The sequence below is a fragment of the Perissodus microlepis genome, chromosome 18 (assembly GCF_051167445.1).
Source record: "Perissodus microlepis isolate ML-2025 ecotype Zambia chromosome 18, ASM5116744v1, whole genome shotgun sequence".
NCBI lineage: Eukaryota > Metazoa > Chordata > Actinopteri > Cichliformes > Cichlidae > Perissodus > Perissodus microlepis.
In genome coordinates this window covers 23,114,722-23,137,428 of record NC_140478.1, presented here as the reverse complement: position 1 = coordinate 23,137,428, position 22,707 = coordinate 23,114,722, and the positions used below count along the sequence as shown (strand labels likewise).

Below are 22,707 nucleotides of genomic sequence, written 5' to 3'. Positions count from 1 at the left end.
AGGAGATTTGAAGCTGTGAGATAACAGTGTTGACCAGTGTACCCCTGAAATCTAAACTATTCAAAGTAATCGACAAGTTAACTTACTAGTAATAAATATGAAAACATGTATTTTATTATATATCAAATGTTGAATTGTTTGATGCTGTCATATTTAATTAAGACCCACTGCTGCACTTTATTCTGTTGGACACTAAAACAGTTGAAAACGGTGCTATCTTGTGGTGATCATTATGTATCGTAAAACATGTGTGACACATCAATCCAGAAGATGGAGCTACAATACTAAAGCAAAGTTGGTGTCAGCATACAGGATAACACAAACCAGAAACTATGAGATTGCTAAGATGTTTATACTGGCATGTTTGCATGGAAATGTCTAATCAGCATTTAGCCATCTTTGCCAGTTTCAATCTTCCGGATCTTTTTGTTGTGTTCTCAGATTCTATCAAGAATCTCACAGCATGTCAGCAAAAGTGAGATAAGACATGAGAAGCAGTTTCTATCATGGATGTGGACATGACAACAATGACAGTAAGTGGCATGATCAGTGGCATGATTACACACCAGACTGGTTTACACTCCATCATGACCCCAGCTTATATGCAGGCTGTTTGGTTACCTCAGAGACTAATAATTATTTTAAAAGGGTGAGATAATTAAGCATAAGCCCTGTTTTTAAAGGTCATTATTATTATTATTATTATTATTGTTGTTGTTGTTGTTGTTGTTACCATATAGATTATTTAATAATGATTTAAATTAAGTTCCTGTCTTACTGACTTAACCATAAAATGTTTTTTGTTTTAAAAAAAAGGATGCCAGAGACTTGTAGTGCTCCCTCCTATTCCACAGGGGGCGCTACAAGCGAATGTAGAGTGTTAAGAAAAGGGGAAGGGTTGTGTTCTTCTTTTCAGTATTATGAATGGAAGTCTGTTCTTTGATTTTTAGCACTGAACTAGTTTTCGCCAACATTATCAACTGACAACGAGCTTAGCTGGGCTCGTGTAAATAAGTTCAAGATGTCTGCGAGCGCCGTGTACGTCTTGGATTTGAAGGGAAAGGTAAAGTAACAGTGGAGGGGCGATGCTAAGCTAAGGTTAGCCTAGCTAGCACATTCTTGCTTTACAGATTATAATGCGGCTCAGTCTGCAGCGAGCAGCTAGCGTATCTTCAGCGGTTCACACTGCAATTTAGAGGGTTTACCTTGTAACAAAAGTCAGCAATTTTCAATTTATATGACAGATGTCACCTGGAGTGATGTCAGGCGATAGCGTTGAATAAAAATGTAACCCGATGACTAACAGCCAGGGGACCAGCTGTTAGCAGCAGGGAGTTGTACACTGAATTTACAGCCCGGGGGCTTGTGATGATGCTTTGTGATTTACACGAACAGTCGGTTTTGAATCCGACTAAATCAATGGAAAAGTGAAAAAGACATAAAGGGCATGAAAAATTCCTAAGGTATCAGGTTTACCTGTATTTAGTTTCCACCCACGTCTCTGCTTTAGCCTTGCAGGTGTAATAATAACACGTGAATCCCTTTTAAATAAAAAAAAACTTTAAGTGTTTCGTGTGAAGGAGATTGCCTGCACATATGGAGATGTAAATATCTGTTGTTATGATGAATGTTGCGTTTCTAATAGGGGATGATATTGTTGCTATATACTGCCCTGGCTTTACATACATTCTGAGATACAGTGAATATACTCATGCCTTTTCTTTTCTTTTTTTTTTTTTTGGGCAGCAACGCATTTTTTTTTAGCTTTAATGTGAAAATACAGTGACTTACTGATATTAATGAAAGCTGCACATGTGCTGTTTTTCTCTTTCAGGTCTTGGTGTGCCGAAATTATCGGGGAGATGTGGACATGTCAGAGATTGAGCACTTCATGACCCTTCTGATGGACAAAGAGGAAGAGGGCACGCTATCACCAATTCTGGCTCATGGCGGCGTCCGTTTCATGTGGATCAAACACAATAATCTCTACTGTATCCTTATTAATCCCTGAAACACATCAACGTTTACGGTGTCCACGTGTTGTACTTACTCCCTCTCCTGTAGTAGTTCTTCTTAACACACGTCACATCAGTGGTTGCAACATCCAAAAAAAATGCCAGCGTCTCCCTGGTTTTCTCTTTCTTGTACAAAATTGTTCAGGTATGACTGAATTATTCGTCAGCTTTTAGTTAATAACAATAACACATGCATATATTTTTGCTACAAGTGCAACATGTTTATTTGTGTTGTTTTAGGTTTTTTCAGAGTATTTCAAAGAATTGGAGGAGGAGAGCATTAGAGACAACTTTGTTATCATATATGAGCTCATGGATGAGCTGATGGACTTTGGCTATCCTCAGACCACTGACAGCAAAATTCTCCAAGAGTGAGTATCCTCTTAGCTGCTGTCTCACTGCGGGTAACATGAGGGTTCATAAGTGCTGGATTTTCAGGGTCATGGGTCCATTTTTGTTCTTACACCAAAGAAACTCAAATGTGTAAAATAACATTTTAGTTATTCTGAAAGCAAAGTCATGGGGCTACTAGCATACTGTAACAGTTATAAGAAGCAAATTACTGCCATCTAGTGGTGAAACTGCAGATCGCAACCATATGAATACCCTTGGGCTCACCCTTTAAATGTGTGTAGGAGAGGTTGTGGTGGCTACGAAAAAGTTCTTTAGAAACCATACAACATGGCAGACTCTCTAAACGTGAACCTGGTCTGTTTTCAATGAGGTATACAGAGCAGGTTGAGGTACTCATCCAAGACTGAAAACTTATTAATAGTCTTTCATTGATACCAGTAAATACCCCTGAATCCTACAATTGGGAGGGCTAACCAAAAGTTGAAATGTTGTGTAAAATGTAAATAAGATAGTAAGAAGTGATTTTTTTCAAATCTCATGAACCCAGATTTTATTCACAGGAAAATCTGGGTTCTTACCAAATCTTTAATCTGTGAAAATCTTAAGAAAAAAAAGGTTGAAATTAAAATTTTGAGTTTGATGATGTCAGACGAGCTCTGTGTTTTTATGATATTCTTTTAATACCTGATCATGTAGCCGGTTAACCTCATTAGTTGCAAAATTTTCCTTCAGACATTTCTTTTTAGTGCCACTTAATTTCCACACTTTTGTTGCCTCATCCCAACTTTATTTTTCAACTTATTGCTGCCATCAAATTCACTCAGAGCTAAACCTTTGGTGTGTTTTCTACGTTGTGTTGTGAATAAAATGTGGGTTTATGAGATTTGCAGATCGCTGCATTCTGGGGGGTTTTATATTTTACACAGCATCCCAACTTTTAGAATTGGGCTTGTAATAAAAGACAAAATAATCTCCATGATATAATGCTGCACTTTACAGTGTAGGTCTGAGATCTGTACAGCTGCAAAGTTAATCAAAAATAAAATGCTATTGAGACCAGTTTATTTCAGTTTAACGAGAAAGCTCTGGGTTTCAGTTCACCTGCTGACTGGCTCGTGTGTGGAGCCTTCCTCCCACAGTCCAAAAGACATAGGTTAGGTTGTTAACTTGTTAGGTTAACTGGTGATTCTGAATTGGCTTTAAGGTGTCAATGTAAGTTTGAATGGTTGGATGTCTCTGTGATGGACTGGTGACCTGTCCAGATCATACCGCACGTCTCTGGAGCACTCAGAGAAAACATACACAGAATGGGCCCAGCTGAGCCTGAACCAGCGCTAATCGCTGAATCACGTAGCTTGCCTGAATAAACGACAAGATTATTGGAAATTAACTTTAGGGTGTTTTTTGAGCTAACCATACTAAGACAGCTGTAGCTGATAAACAACTGGGCCTCGAACACAATGAGTTCAACAAAGCCAGGCTATCTCTTCCTTATCTGGATTCACTTACCGTAACATTAGCAATCGTGATAAGCAGTCATGTGAAGCCAGTTATCAACTTGCTCAGTAAGCCAGACTTTCCCCTATGTGTTGACATGAATCGGGCGTTATTGGAAGCATGTGACGAGAGGCTGAGGAATCTATAACGGTAGATAAAAGGTAACTATGGGAAAAATGCAAAGACGTTAAGCACATGATACAGACTGAAAGTAACACAGCTGCTGCAGACACGTCGGCAGGCTATTGCAAAGCTAACTGAGCGAGAGCCGTGGGTGTGTGTGTGTGTGTGTGAGAGAGCGAGGAAAACCACTGTACAGTAGATTAGTATTAAAAGCACCGTGCGAATGTTAGAGCCCTTTAAGCGCTTTGGTCAAGATTTGCTTTATAAATAAAGTTGATCCTATTTGAAAGCTGGATGTTTGTCATTATGACGCAGGAGAATCTGGTGGATTATAATTGAGTATTTCATTAAATTAATGTTTAACAGACAGTTTTATCCTTTCAGCTGCTGGCTGAGAACGAGCAGTGAATAAAATCAAAAATGAAATTCAAACATAGCCTTAGACCTACGTATGCCTACAAATGGGTATCAAGTTTTAGGATCATAGGGGGAAAAAATCAAGGAATAAAATGGCATGTAAGGAAAAAAACAAATACTTTTGATGCTCCTGCTATACGTGCACAGAAATCTAAGGGGTCTTTAAGGAATGCTGACGCTAATTTCCAGAGACCGGCTTGGTCAGTAGGTGGGGATTTCTCAGGTTGGTCTTTAATCTCAGACATAACCTGTTTTGGGGCAGGTTTGGTTCGCAGCACAAGTTACCCTGGCTATGTAACCTGTTAAGAAGTGATTGACCTTTGTAGTACAAAAAACCAACAGCCCCAAAGTTTCCTGAATAAAAAACACTGTAATCACTCAAACAATAAAGTGCATCTAACCTCAGTAGAAAAAACAGTAGATCTTAAACAGAGATCGTTTTTTCCCGATGACATTTTCTCAGGTTTTCAATCAGTGCAAATCACTGTGCTAAAAAGCATATTTGATTGTTTTATTTATTTTTGTCCGATTTTTACGGTTTGCGTTTTCCCTTGTTGTGGTATTGTCCCGTCATTTCTGTATACCTACAAGTCAAAAAGATCTTACTGTCATCACCATAAACGACTGTAAATGACCGTTTAGTCTTTCAAAAGTGAGTGATGTAGACGTGCAGCAAACCAACTCTGGATTTCCCCCACATGAGTACAGTAATAAGTCAGACAATCCTCCCTCATAAAATCGACAATCTCTGTTCTTCTTTGATGTTTTCTGGGAACTCGCCATCTCAGACAGTTAATTTCCCCTTTTCTCAGGTTTTCCTCCTGTTTACATTTTTTTTGTCTCTCAGATACATAACTCAGGAGGGCCACAAGCTAGACACTGGGGCCCCGCGACCCCCCGCCACAGTCACCAACGCTGTCTCCTGGAGGTCAGAGGGTATCAAGTACAGGAAAAATGAGGTCTTCCTGGACGTCATTGAGTCAGTGAACCTCCTGGTAGGAACTTGTTTTAGAAGGCCCGAGTTGCATAAGGAATGCCGGTCAGAGTGTTTGTAAACTTCCTCTCCCGGTGCGTCACAGCGCACTCCGACTGTCCAGCTTGCTGTTTTGTGCGTACGGTCTTTGATCGCTAATATGTGCTTTCATCTGTTCCTCTTTACTCATTGACTGTCTTTCAGGTTAGTGCCAACGGCAATGTTCTCCGTAGCGAGATTGTTGGTTCCATAAAGATGCGCGTCTTCCTTTCTGGAATGCCCGAGTTACGGCTCGGACTGAACGACAAAGTTCTGTTTGAAAACACTGGACGTGAGTTGTTTCTTTGCTGCTAAGAAAAAAAAAAGCATTGAAGCTTTCGAGCAATAAATGAATAGTTGATGTAATAATAGATGTAAAAATAACCAGATGACAGTGCTTTTCTGTCATTCTTGTATCTTTACCTAAGCGCTTTTATCTAACGTTCACACACGCTCACATTTTGATGGATGCATCGGAGGGAACTCGGGGTTCGGTATCTTGCACAAGGATACTTTGACACATTGACAGAAGGAACTGGGCCAAGCCACTGAGATTCTGATTGGTTGACAGCCTGCTGTACGATGTGGAAAATCGCATTTTAATTAGAACAACTATTTAGTCTGTGCCTGATTCGTGCTAATTTGGTTAATCGCGTTAAATCGCCTCTGATGCTTGTATTTGCAGGAGGGAAGAGTAAATCAGTAGAGCTGGAGGATGTCAAGTTTCACCAGTGTGTCCGTCTGTCTCGCTTTGAGAACGACCGCACTATCTCCTTCATTCCTCCCGACGGAGAGTTTGAGCTCATGTCCTACCGCCTCAACACTCACGTGAGTAATATGTGGCTGAACAAGTCGAGTAGTTGGAGTCCAAACCAGAGGAAGGCTCTGAAAGGGTCTGACACACCTGCAAACAGACATGCAGTGAACATACATACATACTGCTGTAACAGTGAAAAAATTGGGCGTATATTAAAGGAATCCAGACAGATAATCTGATTGGAATGAAGACTGTGTACACGTGAACATGCGAATCTGCTTACTGCTTCAAATCAAATGAGGTCGTGCATAGAATTCACTACTGAAATCAGATCTCATCATTTAAGCTGAAGCCACTTGTGGAAATAATCAAATTAGATTTACCCTTTAAAGCAGTGGTTCATAAACCGTGGGGCAGGCCCTACAGGTGGGCAGTAGAGCCACTGCAGGTGGAGTGTGGGTGACCAAGTAGTGAAACTAAATTTGAATGAACAGATTTTTGATTCTATGTAAAACTGTTACTGCTGATGCTGCTTTGTGACGATTATTACACTGAAATTCAGCTTGGTAGAAATTAAGGAGCATTTTCTGCATCTGAAGTGGAAGCTTTCCAGAAAATGTATGAGAACCTCTGCTATAAAGCCTCCTAATGTCACCTTAGTGAGTGTTGTTAATTCCTAAGAGGATAAAGTGTTTGCTTGCTTCTTTTTGGGGGACAAAAAAACCCATTTCAAAATGTTTTATGTTGGGCTTTTCCTTTCCAAAATGGGCCTGTAGGGGGCAACTACGCAATTGGTCTGCTTATAGTTAAGTAAGTGTTGCTTTATTTTCCCATATACTTTACGTTATGCGAGTCTTTGAGTTTTTCTGTTATTTCTGGTTTGATTAAAATAGATATTTTAAGTAAAGTGAATTTGAACCAGAACTAATATAAAAAAAACAGGTTAAAAATATTTTGAATAGAACTCCTTTGGGAGAAGGCTGTTTCGGGGCGGTAGCAACGGTGGGGGGTTTGTGGCAGAATTATTTGTATACAGAAATACACCTGTATTCATGAGCCAGCAGCTTAGACTAGTACAGCTTAGACTGTTTATCAATGTTTTTGATAACCACAGAAGAAAACAGGTGAAACACAACCACACGGTTTAGTACTTGGTCTGTGGTTGTCACACATAGGCGTGTGTTATGAATAGTGTTTAACTGTGCTTTTTTTCTGAAGGGGAAAAAAACACTCTCAAAAAACAAAAAGAGAGCAGATAAGATCTCAACCATCATCCTCTACTCTCAAAAAACGTTTAAAATGACAAACTTTTTTCGATGAAAGGAACTGATAAATTGCATTTGTTGAGTCAAATGGTAATCTATAGGCAGACTCACAATGTTCTGCCAGTTTGAACTGGGATCATGGTTTCTATAAGTGTTTCACAACAGTTTTACCAGTAAGCGTGCCGGAAAGGAAGTGGTATAGTTGAGCAGAAGTCTTTCAGTTTTAGTTAACAAGGAGCTGCAGCGCACAGAACTGAAATTGTTAATCTAAGAAGCAATTTTTCTTGGTTATATTACTCAGCTAAGCCTTTTAATACTTTTTAAATTGTCTGTATTTTATTTTATGCCCTTTAAGCCCTTTACCGTGTACGTGTAAAAACTGTTTGAAGGATGGTTTCTTTTATACTTTGGTTTTTCCATATTATACCTGCTTCTATACCATAGCATGTGCCTCAGATTAAGCACGAAGGCTGTCTGCGTGTGGACAAAAAATACAAATCTGTTCATTTTAAATCCAGATCTGTGCTTGCTGGGCGTCGTTCATAAATAAAGATTATTTATATAGAGCCAAATCACAACAACAGTTGCCTTGAAGCGCTTTATATCGTAAGGTACAAAAATACAAAGGAAACATTAAAGTTGATCAAACATGATTAAAGTTCAGTCTCTTGTAACTTGATGATGTAACCGTCTATTTTAAAAGGATATACCAAGAAGCAGTTACATAATAACGCAGATTGCAAAGTCACTCCAAAGTTTTGAGCAATCTCTGTTTCTCCCTAATTTTCCTTTACAAGATTTCACACAATACAGCCGACACCACTGCAGCATGAGTATATGAGTATCTTTTGCTGGTTGCTGTAGAAACAAAATAAATGTACGAGCTAGTCTCAAAATGACTTATATTCGGTTGCTGTAGTAACACCTGCTGCCCTCTGGGTGGCGACTAAGTCATGTGTTATTTAAAGTGGTGCGTTCGACATTTGTGCACTTAAAATCGATGTGGTTTTTCTGTTTCAGGTGAAGCCCCTGATCTGGATTGAGTCTGTTATCGAGAAGCACTCTCACAGTCGGATTGAGTACATGATTAAGGTTGGAAGCTTTTTCAGTGGGTACATTTAGTTGCCAGCGTCATGTGTAGCTGAACTGTTATTGCTGTCATTCTTTTAAAGAAAAATTAAAGTGGAGTTACAAATGATTGGAGCTCAGCCTGGCTTAAGCTTCTATATGTTCAGTCAGGCAAAGCATACAGCAATTATGATCAGGCTGTTTATGTTCTGTATCATGTTGTCATGCGTGGTAACCCTGACTATTAAGGTTTTAAATGCGCATTAAATTAAGCCTTGTTTTAATTGACTATGTGCACGTTAGCATATGCTACTTCTGGTGCGGAAACTCCTGTGGGGAGCTTTGTTTCCGGTGTCCTATTCGCGCCTGGTTTACGGTCCAAAACAAGTTAAGCAAATGAATGAATCAAGCGGCGATTTACATTTCTATAGATGTCTTGGGCATTTACCCAATATATCTGTAAATGATGTTCATCGACTTGTCGATATTTTTCCCCCGTGCCTCAGAGCAAAAGAGAAAAGGGATTCAAATGTTATATTTCTCAGCTGTCCCTCGTTTATCGCGGGTGTTATGTTCTAAAAATAACCAGCGATAGGTGAAATCAAGTAGCCAATTTTATTTTTTGACGGTGCAAAACGTTTCGTGGACATACAGTACTGCAGTCACACTGCTAGCGATCGATGCAGCGATTCTGTACTGTACAGGAGAGACATCACGGAGGAGATCGTCTGCAGCGATCAGGACGCAGGACACAATGTGACGTAAAAAAAAAGCATGAAAACTTGCACTAAAAAATCCGCGAAACAGCGAGGTGAAAGGTGAACCGCGTTATAGCGAGGGACCGCTGTAATTTTGAAGGTAAGTCACAACATACCCTTCGTAAATACTAATGTATAGAAACCGTTACCAGCAATCATTCATTTTTTGTGTGGCTTTTTTCACGGTTTGTTAACATGCTGTGTAGGTGTGTACTTGACTAGCTGATATCGACATAATGGGAAACATCTGGTTTGACTATTCTTCACCTGTAGTTTGAATGCTGAACATTTGCCTGTTTAAATCATAAGACCAGTCACTATACAGAGATGTGCTTCTGAATGTGGACGATGTGTCTTCTGCATGCAGTAATGCAGTTCTGCTTGTGTTGAGTGATGTAAACAAGTGATCGATCTAAACGCTTTAAACGTCAAAATTGATCATTAGATTTTTTTATGACACAACAGCGGTGAGTGTTCCCACCTTCTGCTCTTTGTAACTTAACGCAATCTTTCCGTTTTCGAGTTTTGGACATGATTTTGGAGTATATCTTCGCAGTAGCGATTGACCGCAAAGTAAAGCTACCGGAAATGCACAACCCCACATCCGGGCTCAAACCAGGAAGTTAGCATTGTCTCGTGCACATAGTCAATACCCTGTTTAGGCAGAGCAGCGTGTTAGACTTGACCTGCTTGTTTTGGTTCTTAGGCAAAGAGTCAGTTCAAGAGGCGTTCCACAGCCAACAACGTGGAGATTCACATTCCCGTGCCAACGGACGCTGATTCACCCAAATTCAAGACCACAGTGGGCAGTGTGAAGTGGGTGCCTGAGAACAGTGAGATCGTCTGGTCAATCAAGTCTTTCCCTGTGAGCAGAAACTGTGACTCACGAGCTTCATACATACGGTTGCAGAAATTGTGTAATATTACTCTAGGGTTTTGGATGGTAGTTTGCTTATGTTATAAAGCTACACAATTCTGGTTTTTATTGTTAATAAAAACATGCAGATTGTAATTATACTTCTCCAAAACAACGGGGAGCAGCTGTGGGCCTTTATACAATCTGGTTTTCCTTTTACAAGCTGAAACACAGTAGATTTATAGTTTGTTTTCGTCTTTTATTAAAAAGCTTGTGTTGCAACTTCTCACAGGGTGGAAAGGAGTATTTGATGCGAGCCCACTTCGGCCTCCCGAGCGTAGAGGCTGAAGATAAGGAGGGGAAACCACCAATCAGTGTCAAGTTTGAGATCCCATACTTCACTACCTCAGGCATCCAGGTATGATCTCCGTCGAGTGGCGGTTTCTCAAATAACTTGTCAACCCTAAGCAAACAACAAGCTGTTAAACAAAAAACAAACACTGTCTCTGTTCATACAGTAAAAATGTATTCATCATCCCTTTGTGACATACTGTCTGTAAGCATGCTGAACCAAATGCTGCTTATTTACACCTGCGGTTTTGATTATTATTTTGGGTTTAGAATTCTTGGTATGTAGCAACATCACACAGCTGTCCCTGTTTCCACAGCTGGAATTCAAACAATCCACGTCGGTCCTGTTTTTAGCCAGAGGGGGCAGTAAGGGAGCACTGCTAAACAGTCAGCTTCCCTGTGTGGTTAAGAAATTTCTAGCATTGAGCCAACCAGACGGCAACTGCTCATCAAGTTGAACTTGGCCCTCTGCTTTTCTGTTAATCACAATGATATAAAATGTCAGTCTTGTTAGCAGGTGAGTAGATTCATTGGATTTTGATTGCCTTTGACCTGAAACTGAGACAGAAGCTAATGTTTAGGCTTCATTTCTGCTCCATGTTTAAATGAAATCTCTTGCTCGCCGCAGACTTACACACATGCACTCTGCTCATACTGTATAATCACAGTTGTCCTGTGATTATATGTGTAGCGTTTTCCCATGTCTTGATGTGAGGAAACAATGGCGACTTGACAAACTTCATTTGAAAATATCATATTATGGCCTCCAATGAAAATAACAGTGTTTCCGCAGGTACATTTGCACAATTATACCTCAGTTTTACACCAGCCACAGGTAATTTAGCGTTGTACTTTTTATCTAAAGCAAGAGCTCCTGAAATATCCTTAGGGATACTCTTAGGGGTCAGATGTTTAAACTTGACATTGTAAAAGCTGTTTTTTAAAGAATGTTGGGCCAGACATCAATGCCACTGCCTAACTGTCTTAGGAAAAGAAAACACACACACACACATTTTGCTTATTTTATGCTGTTTTCAGGTTGTTTGTCAGGCTGTCCGTTTCTCTTTCCTCAACATTTCATTATGACTGTCATTCTGTACATTAGTCATTGGCATATACAGTGGTCCCTCACTATAACGCGGTTTCGCCTTTTTACAGCACATTGTTTTCTGCGTCCTGATTGGCTGTAGACTATTGTCAATCAATCTCGTGCCGTGTCTCCTATACAGTACAGAATGCGTTCAGCTTGTCAAATTTACATAAATCTGCGATCGCTAGCAGTGAGACTCTGAAGTGCTGTACTGTATGTTTGTAAGTTTTCTCCCAACAAACACAACAATGTCGATGAAACGTTTTGCACCATCAAAGACGCCTGCGGTAGCTGCAGAAGGTAGAAGTTACCGTATATTTCAGACCATAAGGTGCACCGGATTATAAGGCGCATTAAGCAAAACAAAACAGATAAGTCAAACGTTACTCAACTCATTCTTCTTGCTTCCTCTACTTCCGTACCATTGATTCATTAATGTTGAATTCTCTCGCAGCTGCTCTATTCCCATGTTCTGGACCTGAAAACAGGGTTTGATCTTTGGTTTCATTCTATAGTACTGGGCTTATTTTTCTACGAAGGTTTGAACTCCCGCGATAAACGAGGTACCACTGTATCACGAAGAGAGCATAAAGATCTAAACTGTCACCGGGTTAAAAATCGGTTTTGAATGTATTTATTTAACAGCAGGTCAGATAAAAACAATAACACAACATCAGACAATGTACCATTAAACATGAAATTACAACATGAAAATCCACAGTAGAATAAAACAAGCCCCCACAGGACATACATATAAAAGGGTACAGAATCAAATATAACGCACAAAAAAATTAACGATCACAGGTCTGGTTGTTCTTAGCCGTCACTTGAGGTGACTTTTAAATGAGCTGAAGGCAGCTAATAACACCTGTTCACTAATATTCAGTTTTAACATGAATATTGAACTCACCCAGTGAGGGTGGGGTATGTCCATGTAGGATCTGAGAACTGAAGGCGGAAATGTATATATTTTTTTACGGTTTTCGAAACTTAATGTATTACAAATCTGAAGTGTGGGACAATGATGGAAGGAAAGCACGTGTGAAGCGTGTGAACATCCATACCTGAACTCATCTGCTGCCACTGCTGCACCAGAACCAGCTCTGGCAGCCAAACACAAACACACTTACTCACTCTGGCTTGATTCCTTCACAGACATCAGTACATGTCTGGACACTTCACACATGCACTCCTTCACGTGAACCTGAAATCATCTGAACGTGTCTGTTTCATCGCTTTTACAGTCTTGTGTGGGGAAGGGCATGGCGAATCTCTCGTAGGTATATTAAGGAAGTAATATACCTACGACGGTTACATAATTAACCCTGCGTGTGTCTTTTGTTACACGTAAGTCAAGGAAATGCTGTCGCAAAATCTGTAGCGTCAGTTATAACTCAAAGCATTGGCGCGTATGTAAACGTCCTTCTTCAGAAAATACTTTAAAACCACAAGTGTAGTCTTACCAATAAGCTGTATCATCAACTTATAGTTGACTCTTTGAGACTGCTGGAGACTCCTCTCTGCTGCTAACACAATTTCAATTACGTCTGAACTTTTATTACTGTTTTCTCTGTGGCTCCCATTAAAAGAGCTAAAAGGTCATATTTTCCAGCGTCTCCACATTTCCTATGGTTCTCGATAAAACTTTATTAAATTCTACGGATATTATGCAGCCCACTCGGAAACAAGACGCTCAACTTAATTGAAATGCATGATAGTTGTAATTGGGTTGCTTTTTGGCAGTATAAGAATGCTTGACGTTTTCTGTGGCAATTAGGTAGCTGAAAGAAATAATCCCCCATTCGTTCCTTCCTTTAAATTACTGTTTGGTCATAAATGAACAGATGCTGGTATAAGAGCAAATGTATGAATTAGTGCAGTAACACAGGCGGCTTTGCACAGCGATGGGTTGAAGTGTTTTTCCTACATTAAAAACTGACATCATCTGTAAGAAACAACATTTAAACTGTGATGTTTAGTACGATATTTGTAGTTGCAGTTTGTATATTCTTTGTTTCGGTGGAATAGCGCATCAGTGTAGGAGATGAATCCTCTTTTTTGTGGTTTTCTTCAAACACTGGTGACCTTTGGTGACTGAAACACACTCAGAAAAAAAGTGTTTTCTCATCACTTTAATCTGTACACACCCTGCAGAAGTGAAATTGTGCCTAGTGATGAGAATAAAGTGGTCCATATCCACCGCCTCTTATTTTCTTTACATTTGTTTATTGCATTTAAAGTCAGACGGAGGAGCTGAAGCATGTCGTGGTCTCGATCGCTAGTGCGGAGAGAGTGGAGTGGGAGATTAATCCAGGATCTGTGGGGAGTAAAGCGATATGACGTACTGTTGTGGTGCACAGAGTGCTCAAAGATGTGGCTGAACTGATCAGTTTATGTTTCTAACTTCACGTATGGCCACAAGTTTGGGTAATGACCAAAAGAATGAGATCACAAACACAAACAGCAGAAATGAGGTTCCTCTGTAGAGTGTCTGTGCTCACGCTTGGAGATGGAGCGAGAAACTCTGATAACTGGGAGAGAGTGTGAGTCAAACACTGATCATCCACATTGAAAGGAGCCAGTTAAGGTGTTCCAGTCATCTGCTTGGTATGCCATCTGGAGGCCTCTGAGTTGAAGTATTAGGGGCTTCCCTAACTGCTAGGAGACCGCATGACATGCTGGAGAGATTATGTCTCTCTGGGTGGCTGGGGAGAGTTGGCTCTGCTTAGATAGCTGGATCCAGATAAGTGGCAGACATTGGCGCGATGGGGTGGATGTTTTGAAATATTGCAGGTATAATCCTGGAATTAAAAAGATCGTGCTGATGGTGATCAGTAAACTTTTAATTGCAGGGCAGTATTCAGTTTTTCTCTTTGGATTTTGCAAAACCTGCAAAGGCATCTGAGGTGTTCATTTTACATAATTGTGTTTGCAAAACTATGTAGCGCTAAACCACAACTCAAAAAACTTGATTATCTATGAAACTCCACCGTGAACAAATGTCAAGATCGTTTTTTTCTTTCTCGGCTTAATTTGTAACTTCCTGGAAGGAAGCCACCTGAAAAGGTTTGAATCTGAAAGCCACAAAGCACCCCAGGGATTTTTACACCTAACGTACTTCAGCTGAGCGCTGCAGGTTGCACATTGAGCTTCAACCGATTCATTAAGTTTGCCTGCAAGGTGGGGCTGCTTGCAGCGTTTTATCAGACGGTTCAGATGATCACTCAAAAAACATTTTGTACTTTACAGTTTGGTTGATTTGTAATATTGAGAGAAAAAGGAAGTTGTAGTCGAATTTGAGAAGTTATAAAGACTCGTTTTAAATTTAGTAATGCAATGAACTGCTCTGCACATGTTTAGAACATATAAACAAAGTGTTAGAATCAGTGATTGAAAGGTCTTCAAAGTACAGAGCTTTGATTGTGAGACCAGAAGCTTGAGAAACGTCCCCACGTTTGCATTGACACCGTGGTGCACCCACTATTTTAGAGGGAACCTATTAAGAGCCATATTCCCATCAAACTCTTGTTTCAAGCCTGTAACCTTTCCCTTATTACAGGGCAACGGCAGACTGGGTCTCAGACCCAAATGCTGCCAGTAACGCCACTCTCTACGTGTGAGAAGAGGCCGTGAATCTTAATTAGACACATGTAAATATCAAAGCATGAGAAAGTTCCTCTTAACTCTACCACTAAGTGTAGGGAAGCGCACATGTGAAGTGTGTGTGATGCACGTAACTCCACCTTATAAACTTAACTAGAAAATGGCGCAACCCCACACTTTGGCTGAGTGGCAGTGAGAGCAGAGCTGCTGTAATATTTTCAAATTGTGCTTCTTTAGGTGAAGTCGAAGGAACCCAAACATGCTGGCAGATGGTTTCTGAGCCATAACTTCTACCAAAAGCCTGATAAGTGCAGACCACACATGCAGTCTGTACTTACCAAACTAGATACAACAAACATCCTCCTTTCCCCTTCTCATCTTACAAGCCATAATGATATTTTGCGGAGGATGGCTTTTGGTGCCGTTTTGCTGACTGCGTACCCACGGTCAGGCCGACTGCATGTTTGGCTGCAGCGTTCGAGGAGAAGTGCTGTGCCGGCAGACTCGGTGATCCCACGTCTATGCGCTTGTCGTCATGTCTCTGGTGACCACGGCGCTCTCTCGCTCTGACCTCACTGTGTACTGGAAGGTAATAACAAGGCGGCCGGTACCGAGGCCTCACCAGAGCCCTGCCACCACTTGACCCGCAAATTCCTGCGCCATATATCCGGCTCCTAGCTGGGAACTGGCATGATAGAGACATGACATGGTGACGTCTCCCAGAGCGGGGGTCATGTCAGCTTTAAGATGGCTTTGCGCCTCATCCCTGCAAATTATGACACCGCATATTGTTTTTTGTGTGTTAGATGTGCCAATTACACAGTATTTACCATGTAATTACCATGAAATTCTGCTTGCATTGTGGTATGTTGTTGTGATATTATTCAGATAAGTGAAGTGAACTATTTCAGCATTTAATAAAACTTTTCACACACACACTGTGCCAGTGTCATTTCCCACACCTGTCCAGGGAAAAAACATGTGTGCAATCAAAGATGGACATATAGTGAAGACGAAGTGATATTTTTAGCCTCTCTTCTCGAAAATCAACTCTGTGGTAACACTGGGTTGGTGAAATATCAGTTAATGACTTGTGAAAGTTGTATCTCAATAGTGCTGATGTGGAATTTTTCCCCCTTTTTTTTCTTTTTTTTTTTTGCTCCCAGGACTTACAAAAATACAGCTATGTAAATTATTTTTGTGTCTCCCTTGAAAGCTGTTCTGTAGTCGCTTCCCTCTTCTGTGTGACTCATACTACAGCTTCCTCATCAACAACAAAACTTTTACTACAACTCACAGCTCACCACGGCCTCAAAAGCATATCTCTCGACTGCTGAGCGCTTATCAACCTGCTGCTTAGAGAGGCAACGGGTGCTTGGTAACTTGCTATTATGCAGAAAGCAGTTGGAGAAAATGCCAATTATCATTGTGGGTAAAAAAAAAAAAAAAATGCATTCAGTAAAAGAATTATACATGTATATGTTTTGTATGTTTCTGAGACCTTTAGCTTTGCCATTAAACTCTTAAATATGCTTCTTCAAGAAGCCCAGTGAGCAACAAAGTAGTGCAGCTGTTATGAGAAATAACTGCTTATTTCTCAAGATTCGAGAAATAAACATACGTTGCAGTTTTATAAAAACAGCAAATGGAACAATAAGTGCATGTTGGGTGGAAATAAAACCACATCTTTAGAATAGGGCGGTGTGGTGGTGCAGCGGTTAGCACTTAGAATTGAACTGACACTGGGTGTGAACTCGAGTGTGAATGAGTGTCTTTCTCTCAGGGTCGGTCTCCTGCGACCGGCAACCTGTCCAGGGTGCACCTCGGTTAGAAATCAAGCAGGCAGTTTACATTGTTTTGTCTTTTTTTTTTTTCTTTTCAATGCACTCACTTCCTCTGGGTGCTATCATTCTTTGTAGAGTTCACAGGCTTGTATCTTAGGTGAAGTGTCAGCTGTCAGTTTCCTGTAGGTGTGATTTTTGTTTTGTCTGCATGAAATATGTAGCTTGTCCTTACCAGGTTCATACTGGGATGGTAGCCAGTGGTTAGATGCCCGAGTGCAGGTTAGATGATAAACGTAAAAGTATTTTTGAATATCTCAAATAATTTTATGAGGAAATGATTCATTGAATATACTCTAGAATAGCACATTACTCTAGAACTTTAACACCGTATCTGAGATTCTGTTAGACATGACTTATTGACCCCTCCATCTTTATCTTTTTTTATTTTAAATTTCAACCATGTTTATATCAGCTGCTTTTTCTTTTTTCTTCCTCATAGGTGCGTTACCTCAAGATCATTGAGAAGAGTGGATATCAGGCCCTGCCGTGGGTGCGCTACATCACCCAAAACGGAGGTAGGTCACTTCACACTGGTGCTGTTATGAGATACTGAGTGCCCATATGTGCAGGTATTAGGCAACAGTTAGGCAATGCAGTGCAATGCGGTGGGAACTGACCTTGCACCGATGCAGTTCTATGAAAAGGGGATACGCTGTAGTACACGAGGCAATGTGGCAACGTCCTGCAAAATGTGAGAAAGTGAACTTTCTTTGTCGAGCTTCCCCGATCTTCACACTGAGATTACCAAGGTTGCACATGTTGGTCTTTTTGCTAATGTTGCCAGTAATTGCTAAACATCCTCATCTCATTTCCTCCATATTCCATTCATTCTGGGTGGAAAGCATCAGCTGCCTCCACTTGATTTCTCTCAGATTCCCTCTTCTTTTTTTCCCCCCCATTTGATTAAGTCCTGTTCATTTCCTTCCCAGATTACCAGCTCCGGACTCAGTAGGCAGCGCCTCAGCCGGCAGTGGGCAGGTGGAAGTCAGACGGGGTGGAGTCGAGCCGCTAATGTGCTATCAATGGCAGGTGGCAGTCGTAACAGCGGAGGATTGCCAGTATCTCCTTTTAGTTTAGTTTTGTATTTGTTGATGTTACATTTGTTTACGATCAATGCAAATCTTAGACGGAGCCTTCAGATAGGCAAGGTTCGAAATTGATTGTTTCACTGCAGTGTGGCTCCCGATACGAAGGTCAAGTATAGCAGGAGGAGTGTTTACATCACCCGATGCAGCGAAGAGTCGTGCACAATCTATCACAGTGGGTCAGATTTGTTAAAAAACAACAACCAAGTGTTACATTTCCAATTTAACGTTACTGTAATCAGCTACACACAGGTCAACATCCCACTCAGTCAGCCTGAAAAGTTTTTTGTATGAAGCTGCTTTGTTCTGCCACAATTCCTTTTTGTTGACGATGTGTATATATTTTATTATATGTTAACGATCAGTGTTATTAGTTGAAACAAACTGTAAATTGAAAACATGTTTTGTATCATCTTCTCCATGTGATGCCATTGATACGTGCCAGAGTGTTGATTTCCCGCTTTGCTGTTGTGCTGTTAGTTGGTCCGTTTGCCCCCCCCCCCCCCCCCCAAAAAAAAAAAAAAAAATTTAAATGCGGTAAGGTTCGGTTGCATGGTACACAATTAGAAATCCCTACGTCCCACCCCAGCAGCTGTTTTTCTTTCCTCTGTCTGTACCTACACGCTTTTAAACCATTAAATGTCTATTTAGAGAAAAATGTTCCATGGTGTGCTTGCGTCATTTTGTATATAACATCACTGCGATCATCACAGCGAGCTGTCGTAGTGTCACATGCAAACACCTGTCGTGCAGAGTAGTGAGGATTGCTGAATTGAGGGAAAACTTTGGCGAGGGGGTTTCCTGTATCAGACCTGTGGTTGTAGCTAACTCTGGATGGTTCTTTCCACCCTGGTCCTGTAGATCTTTTCAAACAGTGCGCCTCTTAATACCCCTGCCGCCATGATATCATAGGCAACTCAGTGCAAGCACTCCGTAAACAAGCAGGAGAGCTGGAAAGGATGTGACTCAAACTGTGGTCAGCGATCGCAGACATACTCAAGAGAAATGTAGAATGGACCGGCACAGACTACTTATTGTTCACGCCAAGCCAAGCTGCAGTGGTGCGGCATGAGGTCACTGCTTAAGTTTGTCTTGTAAGGGGACTGTGATACTCCTAATTCATGTGAGTCACTCTGAGCAGGTGCTGAGGGTTGCAGTGACCACATTACCTGCAACATGGCCAGACTTGATTTTATCATTTAGATTCCAGTTGTCTTTATTTTTCTTTCGAGGCACCTGTTTTTGAGAAACACCTACGCAGCAGGTGTTCACAGTCTGGGAACAAACCTGAATCATTATCCACCGACAGAAATGTTTTTTTAACTTTCATTTTTTAAAGAAATTATCAAGATGAAGTGTAATGTTCACCCGTGTGAAACTATAAATACAAGCTTATCTCCAGCGCTCTGTTTTTTTCCATCCTCCAGACGTTTAGTTGCAAGAACACAAGATAACATCTTATATGTTAAAATGCATCTCGACTTTGAGCTTTGTTTTCTATATGTAACACCCTTATATTTGTCTGATATACATCTTTATTTAGGTGTTTTCTTTGTCAGCTCACTTGATATTTTTGCAGAAAGCATGTAGCTGCATTTGTATACAGCAGCACTGACCTGAATGGCAGGTATGTTACTGGTAATTACACCTTCTCAGATCAGATAAATTTTATCTTCGCTATCTCCACCTCTGTCTAGAGTTGTTTCACAACTGCGTTCTACAGATTTTTCCATGATGGTCTGTTTATTCGTTCCGGAATTATTTCAGCACGTACTTTCTTAATAATTTAAGCACCTCTTAGTCCAGGTCATGACATCGCTGCAGCACAGCCGTTGGTAAAATACACTCACGGTTGACTCTCACTCACTGGGGAACAGTTTCTGCGATACTTGGCAGTGCATGTGAAAGTAGCGTTTGGCACATGATGAGAAGGGCACATTCATTAGGCAAATTCAGCCTGAGACGAGTCAGAAGAGAGTCCTGACATAACCTCATGTTGCAAGATTGCTTGCAGAAGGTTTGGTTGCTGCAAAAAATTTAAAAAAAAGCATACCCTCACATGTTCACAAATATTTAATGCAAACATGCACTCTTCTCTAAGTTTGACCGCAGAGTTATAAAAATATGTTCCTCAAACTCAAAGCTTCCTCATTTATATTTAAAAATGTGTCACTTCATGGAATTCTGAAAAAGCAAATTTGTAGAAAGTGGAATATTGAGACTCAGTACATGCATGTAAAATGTTAAAAATAAATACATTCACAAATAAAAAAAAGACAGAAGAAAACTCAGAGGTGTCAAACAAGCTGCCAAGTGGTAGATTATAACTGATTGTGCAGCTTGCAAACTCATAAATACTTCTAATTGTTTAATACAATGCATCGCTGTCACTGGCGTGATGGCAGGCAAGTGTATGACAATTAAACTGCTAGTTTATTTAGTACAAAAGTCATCTGTCAGGGTGTGTTGCGGTATTGTGGATTAATTGTAATCTGCAAACTGTAATACATGTAGCGGGGCGTCAAACGTAAGGCCCGGGGGCCAGAAATGGCCCTGCAGAGACTTCAATCTGGTCCATTACACAGAAAAAAGAAAATGTTGAGGGCATACTTTTTGGAGTTTTACTTTCAGAAAAGTTTCTGTTTTTTCACTACCAACAAACGCAATTCAGGGTTGTTGTTTTTTTGATTATTATTATTATTTTTTGTTTTGTTTTTTGCAATTGATCATCAGTTTTTTGTGTTGTTTAAAAAGGACATTTTCTTTTAAAGTTAACAAAAACGTTCTGCTTTATAGTTACAGGAAAGTCTGGGAAATGAGCTACCAGAACTTTTTCCACAATTTTCCACATTTATTTTTTACAATTTAAGTTTTGCTGACAGATTTCTACTCAGATTTAGTATTTTTCACTATGTAGAAACACTGAGACATGATTTTATTTTGAAAGATCCTAGGAATTAAATGTGTAAGTCTTGACACCGGCTTCATTTTTTGACACTGAAAGGTGAAAAATTTGAAGGTGGTTTTTTTTATTATTATGTAGATCTTGTTTAGAATTGTATTATTTTATTTTGCAGCAGTTTTAGTCTGACTCGCTGAGGTCAAATTGGGCAGTACGTAGCACAAGAACTAAACTGAGTGAGCCGGTTCGTAGGAGAATCTAATCACAACTTCTATATACAAATGCTAATTAATGCAAATATCACAAATACTGAATTGCTGCCAATCACGCAGCGGTATCAGAATGGGGAAGATTTAAGGTGATTTAAGTGAATCATGGTTGTCGGTGTCAGACAGACTGATATGAGTTTTTCAGGTGAGTATTTATAAACCCGCTGAGAGAAAAAAGATAAAGAAAGAAAAATACATTTTAAAAATAAAGTTTATGTAAACAGTGTTTATATTTACAGATTAAGCTGGTTTCCATCGCTCTTAAGGATGATTTACACTGCGCTCATGAAAGCTTCATCACAAACACATTAGTGAGCACATGTAAGCGATCATAAGTGATGGCAGATGTTTATTTCTGGTACTTTATTTGGTAGATCTAAACCATTTCAAAACATTTATTAAAACAAGAGCAGTCCAAGACTGCATGTTTCCAACAAGGTTTACAGTGTCCTCTGGACAAGATCTCTGGATCCAGATTTGTTTGTTATGTTTTTTTGAGTACATGTATGTATATGTGAAGATATGACATGACAAATCATCCAGCCTTAATGTTGCATCATAAAAAAAAAATTCCGGGATCGTCTCCAGAAGTTAATCACTTCAAAGTTGGGACTTTAATCAGCTGGTGTAAATGTGTCATGCAAATCCTGCTAACAAACAGACAAACTAAACCCAGCAACACTCTGCATGATCTTTAACTTCTTTCATCATATCTGACTTTGATACTTTGGATAATGAGATTTTACTTGAACAGGTGAATAAATCTTCACTTGTTATTTAAATAAGGGCATTTTTAAAACTCTGGGACTAAACCACATAAATGAAGCCTTGCTATAATAGCATAATTAGAACAACATGTGATTGAAATGAAACTTCACCTTTCCCCTCAAGTGTTTTTTGGTTGCCATGCCAGTGTCACACTATTGACACTGATTTTATGGCAAATACCCTACTGTTACATGCAATGGAAAATAACTGTGGTTACTCAAGAGTGATGAAGCAACAGGTAGAGGTCTGACAGCGTGGCAGTGTCAACTTCAAACACAGGTGTGCCACGAGGAAACCCGTGTTTATCCACACACGGAAGCCCGGTGCCTGGCAACAGAGGGAAACCCTCTTGTGTCACTTGAGCACTCTGATCCTCGCGTGACGTCAAGACGAGGACAATCCTTTCTCAGGCATGAAAAGTGTCCCAGTAACCACCAGTAAAGTCTCTCACCTTCAGTTATAAAATACAAAGGGCTGATTAGTCAGTGTGAGACAGTAAATGGAGAAAAGGTATTTCACTACAGGAATTTGAGGGACACCCTGCCACACAAACCAGAAATAGTTTGTTACGCTAGATGAAAACCTCCTGGAGCTAGGTGTGTGGTCCACACTGGCTTTACAGCGTATTCCTCCAGCCTAGGAAAGTTTCCATCCTCTGTGTGGACCTTAGAAC

At 40.2% G+C, this 22,707-nt stretch overlaps 1 protein-coding gene across 2 annotated transcripts; it reads left to right on the top strand.

Annotated features, from left to right (window-relative positions):
• Positions 1–866: 866 nt before the first annotated feature.
• On the top strand, positions 867–18,755 carry ap1m1 (adaptor related protein complex 1 subunit mu 1). 2 transcript variants are annotated; one of them, XM_084912461.1, is made up of 12 exons: positions 867–1,063; positions 1,835–1,991; positions 2,093–2,160; positions 2,256–2,386; positions 5,254–5,401; positions 5,584–5,710; positions 6,104–6,246; positions 8,461–8,532; positions 9,973–10,131; positions 10,415–10,540; positions 17,450–17,525; positions 17,940–18,755. In XM_084912461.1, the coding sequence occupies exons 1-12, from the start codon at positions 1,022–1,024 to the stop codon at positions 17,960–17,962; spliced, it is 1,272 nt and encodes a 423-aa protein (XP_084768587.1). In that variant the 5' UTR covers positions 867–1,021; the 3' UTR covers positions 17,963–18,755. The 2 variants fall into 2 exon arrangements, with proteins under 2 accessions (XP_084768587.1, XP_084768588.1); XM_084912462.1 differs by lacking the exons at positions 867–1,063; positions 1,835–1,991 and having other exon boundaries at positions 2,093–2,162; positions 2,257–2,386.
• Positions 18,756–22,707: the final 3,952 nt, after the last annotated feature.

What these genes read in the sequence shown, in the direction of transcription:
- ap1m1 (XM_084912461.1), top strand. Translation starts at nt 1,022, where the DNA reads ATGTCTGCGAGCGCCGTGTACGTCTTGGATTTGAAGGGAAAG. An exon ending in TTGAGTCAGTGAACCTCCTG is followed by an intron (nt 5,402 to 5,583) that starts GTAGGAACTTGT and finishes ACTGTCTTTCAG; the next exon opens with GTTAGTGCCAACGGCAATGT. An exon ending in CTACATCACCCAAAACGGAG is followed by an intron (nt 17,526 to 17,939) that starts GTAGGTCACTTC and finishes TTTCCTTCCCAG; the next exon opens with ATTACCAGCTCCGGACTCAG.